General features: G+C 31.0%; 1 protein-coding gene and 1 pseudogene across 1 annotated transcript in view; both read right to left on the minus strand.

Moving 5' to 3' along the window:
• The window catches only part of LOC110421245 (3-ketoacyl-CoA synthase 11-like), a 1,944-nt gene extending 528 nt beyond the window's left edge, over window positions 1-1,416 (minus strand). Inside the window, exons 1-2 of the mRNA XM_021434782.2 lie at window positions 539-1,416; window positions 1-345 (exon numbers count right to left, since the gene is read on the minus strand). The exon at window positions 1-345 is cut by the window's left edge and continues 528 nt beyond it. Coding sequence (XP_021290457.1) covers window positions 1-345; window positions 539-1,300 — 1,107 coding nt within the window. The 5' untranslated portion in view covers window positions 1,301-1,416. The remainder of the gene's footprint in view (window positions 346-538) is intronic.
• A 441-nt stretch (window positions 1,417-1,857) lies between these two features.
• LOC110421258 (3-ketoacyl-CoA synthase 11 pseudogene) lies at window positions 1,858-4,691 on the minus strand (annotated as a pseudogene).
• Window positions 4,692-4,899: the final 208 nt, after the last annotated feature.

The raw sequence follows: 4,899 nt of genomic DNA on the forward strand, positions 1-4,899 counted from the left end.
CACGGGAAGAACCAATGGCCCTAGCGTCGTGATATTCCTTTTCAGGGCTTCCCCTGCAGCCACCACGAGATCTTTTGAGAGCGTGACGCCAATGATTCCCTCTTCATCATCTTGTTGGAATACACATTTGTAGCTTCTGTCTTTAGCCGCTTCATTGGTGCGAAGGGTGTGAACGAGTTCATATTTTGAGCGATGGCGGTCAGATGATAGGTTTGATAAAAGGATTGCAGCTCCACCCACCCTGAACAGACAATTCGAGAGGAGCATTGATCGATTGTTGCCAAAATACGAGCCATGAGTGATGTTTTCGGTACTGACAACCAAGGCATAAGAGTAGGGGTGGACCTGTTAAATGAAATGCGAAAACAAATTCTAAGCGATTTCATCTTTATTCCTATATCAATCGCGTTCACGTATAGATGTACCATGCATGTATTTTAACATGTTTAAATTTGCTTAAATTTAAATGATCAGTTCTTTTTGGAGAGGATAAACATAATTATATTTGTACATAATAATAGTACTTATACTGGCAAACCTTTAGGAGTTGTTTGGCAAGGTCTATAGAGATGAGTCCGGCACTACAACCCATTCCACCGAGATTATAGCTTAAAATGTTTTCTCTAAGCTTGTATCGATTCACAACCACGGCCGAGAGAGATGGAATTGGATTGAACAAAGAACAATTCACCACAAGAATTCTAATATCTCTGGGCTTAATCCTCGTCTTTCCCAACAGTTCATCGATTGCTCCAAACATAGCTGCCTCTGCTTCATTCCTCGCTTCTGTCATAGACTTTGTAAGTGGAACCTTCATTAAAGATTTTGGGAAATATGTTTTCTGACCCATCCCTGACCTTTCAAAAATTTTCTTTCCAAAGGCCATACTTTCTTCCGTGAATTTCCCACTCCATACGGATATCTGTATAGCATGTTCTTTACTACAAATTTGGGTTGCGTCAGGCTTGTAACATGCGAAGTTCACTAGGTAAACTTTACTTGGCCGAGTTTTGAAGTAAAGCGTAGCTAAGAAAACAAGGGAAGCCGATATTAGAATTACTGTTACGTGATTGAATCTCTCATTGTCACTATGCTGCATGAAATCTTCAATAGAAAACGTTGGAAAACGAGCAAAGATGATGCCAAAGAGGGCCATGAGCGACAGGTGCAAAACGTTGGAAACTAAGTAATGGCAACCAAGCTCAACAAGTTTGACTATTTTATTCTTTCTTCTATGACCAGGCCGAACTCGGATTGGGTCAGGTTCACGCTCCAACTTCGGCTCCCCTACATCCGCCATCTAATCTAACAAGAGTTTATGGCCAAGCCTAGGCAAGACATAACCTTATTAGTGAGAAAGGGAGAAAAGACCAATATTGATTGCCGTACAACTCTTGGAAATGTGTGAAGTTATTTATAGATAATGAGAAATCTTGAATTTAACATGAGAGATAATTAAAAAATAATTATAAAAATTATTTTATATAAATTCTAAATTTTATTAATATAATAATAAAAAATTAAAAATTGAGATATCACGACTGTCACTATTCATTATCTCTTGGTTCTGCCTTAATTTATAGGCCTTACAAGCAGCGGAAAAAATATGATATACAAATAAAGATTGAAAAATGCCCATATTTCGCCTCATTTGAACAAGGCAAATCAAATCAAATCAAATCTTGTAGGTATAGCCACTAGATGTATAAGATTTTATGGACGGCTATATTGACAAATTAGGCATCAATCTTTTCTCTAGCATGAGTTAATTATGTGCCTAATTTTACCGAACTGGTTCAATAAAGGCGACTAGTAAGGTAAGGCCTGGCTGGGGGATGGCATTGGTGGGCGTGGGTAGATAGGGCCCTCCTCATCCGCACCGTCTCTAACTCAGATCCAAATCTCTGTTTTCATTTCTTTCTTTCTTATTAATTGTTCATTCATTAGTCTAAATATATATTTTTTCATATTAATTTATTAATTAAAAGAACATATACCTTCAACATATTGCTTAATAATATAGATTTTGGCTGTTTATAGTGTTATTTTGTTTAATTTTTCTTTAAGTCAGAAATTGGTTGTTGGGTTTCTTTCTTTCATTCCTATTTTTGGTCTATTTTTGTTTTTTTTAATGTTTTTGGATTTATGGATTTTAGGTTGCATAATTGATTTTTGGTCTTGTTCCTCGTTGTAATTTTGTTATTGGTTCTTCATTGATTATTGTATGTTATTTCTTTTATTTTGTTTAATTATCATTATTAATTTTGAAGATATTTTATTTATGCTAATGTTCAAGGCATCTTAATCGAGAGACCATGGAGAGCATGATTTATTAGAAAGGAAAAAAAACGAAAAAGGAAAAAGAAAAGTTGAAACAAAATAGACCGGTATTTTTTTTGTAAGTTTTGAGATTGAATTCTTTATTTAGTTTTTCTCTTTTTTAAAATTTTTGTTATCATTTCTTAATATTTTATTTCTTTATTGATAATATTTACAATTTTGTCTTTTTTTTTAGAAAAATTGTCATACGAATAAACATTTGTTGTTAATTTTTTAATGCATGAATTTTTTTTTTGTTTTTTAAGTTGATTTGATTTTTGGATTACGATTGATTAGTGTTGCTTTATTCTGTTGTACAATCTTAGTTTTTACAGGTTTAAGATAACTTCCAATTATAATTATTTCAAAAGGTATTTTATATCTTGTTCTTATTTTATTTCTTAATTTCATGAGTTTCTTTATTATTTTTATTCTTATAATATTGTTGCTTCCATACAAAAACTAGAAGCCTTTCATCTAAGTTTTTAAATTCTTAATTTTGCTATATGTTTATTTTTCAACTCATTTGATATATTTTTTGTAATTATTTTCTAAATATTCAAAAATATCATAAATAAATGTATTTTTTCAAAACATAATATGGGTCCACCATTCACTTTATAATTGTATATTACTAAAACCATATTGATAGAATATTATCAAGTTGCAGATTTAATGAGTTTTGGGATTTGGTTAGTTTTTCTCTCTTTTTTTTTTAAATTTTTATTATTCTTTTTATTAATGTTTAATTTCTTTATTGATTACATTTACAATTTTATCATTTTTTAGAAAACATTGTCGCATAAGTAAATATGAACTACCCATGGTTTTTTTTATGCATGAATTTTTTTATTCTTTAAATTGATGTGGTCTTTGGATTAGTTTTCAAGAATACAATTGATTAGTATATATTGTTTTAAATTTATAAGGTTTTTGGTTTCTCTTTCTAGGATTGTTTGTCCCTTTCTTGTTTAGAGTTTTCACTTTAGTTTTTCTCTTCATCCCTTTCTTCCCCATTTTCTTTGTTTTTCTTCTTTTGTTTCTTTCTATTTTCTCAACTCATTTATCTTTCGAACCAAATCTCTAATTTTTTTTTTGCTATATTTGTTATTTTTGTTTTCACTTTAAACTATTTTACATGTAACTAATATACATATACATATATATATTAACTTACTTTGTTTTTAATAGGAAAAATAGCACTATTTGTGAATTTTGATATATGTTTTTAATATCGCAGTAGTCTCCAAGTTAACTCGACAGATAATCATCAAAATATCTATTAATTTTTACAAATTATAATAGAATTTCATGTTTGTAAATGATACAATGGTTTAGTACTTACTTTTAGACAGTTATCTTTATTATTAATGTAAATTAATTTTATATTTTATTCATATATCGAATAATTGTATTGTGAATGCACAACACGGGTTATACTCTAGTTAATATAAAAAGGGTCATTTTACCTATTGTTAATTAGTTTTAAATTAAATGTTTGTTCTAACATTTAACATGGTGTTAAAGTATAAGTTGTCTTTGTTTGTCGATGTGATATTCAAGCCACCCCATAAGTCCATCATTCTTATACGTGAAGTTCATGTTACATGATAGGCTCATTGTGTATGTACACATGTGAAAATATTAAAATAGTGATACGAGAAATCACGTATTAGTTAAAATGAAATATTTTAAACACATAAATATTTTGAAGTGGTGTTAAAAAGGTGTCATATTTGTTATGTTTGATGTAAAAGATGAAAGAAAGAGAATCGGAGTAGAATTGTAAACAAAATAATTAATTTATGTAAAAGTAGTGTTTTATTTCAAATTTAAAAAGGATTAGATTTGAAACTATACAAATCTATCCATCTTTTCTTTCTCTTATTTTCCTCCTACCAAATGAAAGAAGGAACAGAAAATAGCATATTCTATTTCCTTTTTTTGTTCTTACCAAACACACAAAATCATGGATTGCAAATTGTTTTAATTTGACAGAAAATGGGTTCAACTTTCGGAACATGGACAGGGAAATCGTCAATTTCATCCCTCCAGGGATTCATTTCTACGGTTGGATTGATCCTTCTTATCGCTCTCCAAGCAGCACTGTTACACTTGAATCCTGATCCGAACCCAATTTGCCATATCCTGTCACCTTTCTTCACCCTTCCTTTAGCTTCCGAGTAAGCAGGTTCATACCACAAAGAAGAACTGGAAGTATTCCCAAACCTGTTAAGAGTCATCCTGGCAGGCTCCATGTGCCATTCACTAAGGTGAAGGCTTTTCTGCAACTCATCTAGCACCGCTCTCCCTCCTGCGTGGATGCAGAAATGCTCGACAGCCAGCTTGAAATCGGGAATGTATGGATTCACCTGTTAAAAGAGATAATTAACTTTTTTTAAAAAAGAGATGATTTATTGGTAAAATTAAATCAATGCAACAAGAGATGATCCAAATTAATGTCAAAAGAATAAGCGAGTCACTAATTATAAATTTCAACTTTTATAGCAGTGTTTAGTTTTAATATTGTTACCTTCTTTTTAAAGACTTTTTTGGCTAGCAAAGTCGCAAGAAAACGGA

The sequence above is a fragment of the Theobroma umbraticum genome, unplaced genomic scaffold (assembly GCF_002168275.2).
Source record: "Theobroma umbraticum cultivar Fairchild unplaced genomic scaffold, ASM216827v3 scaffold_130.0, whole genome shotgun sequence".
NCBI classification, from domain to species: Eukaryota; Viridiplantae; Streptophyta; class Magnoliopsida; order Malvales; family Malvaceae; genus Theobroma; species Theobroma umbraticum.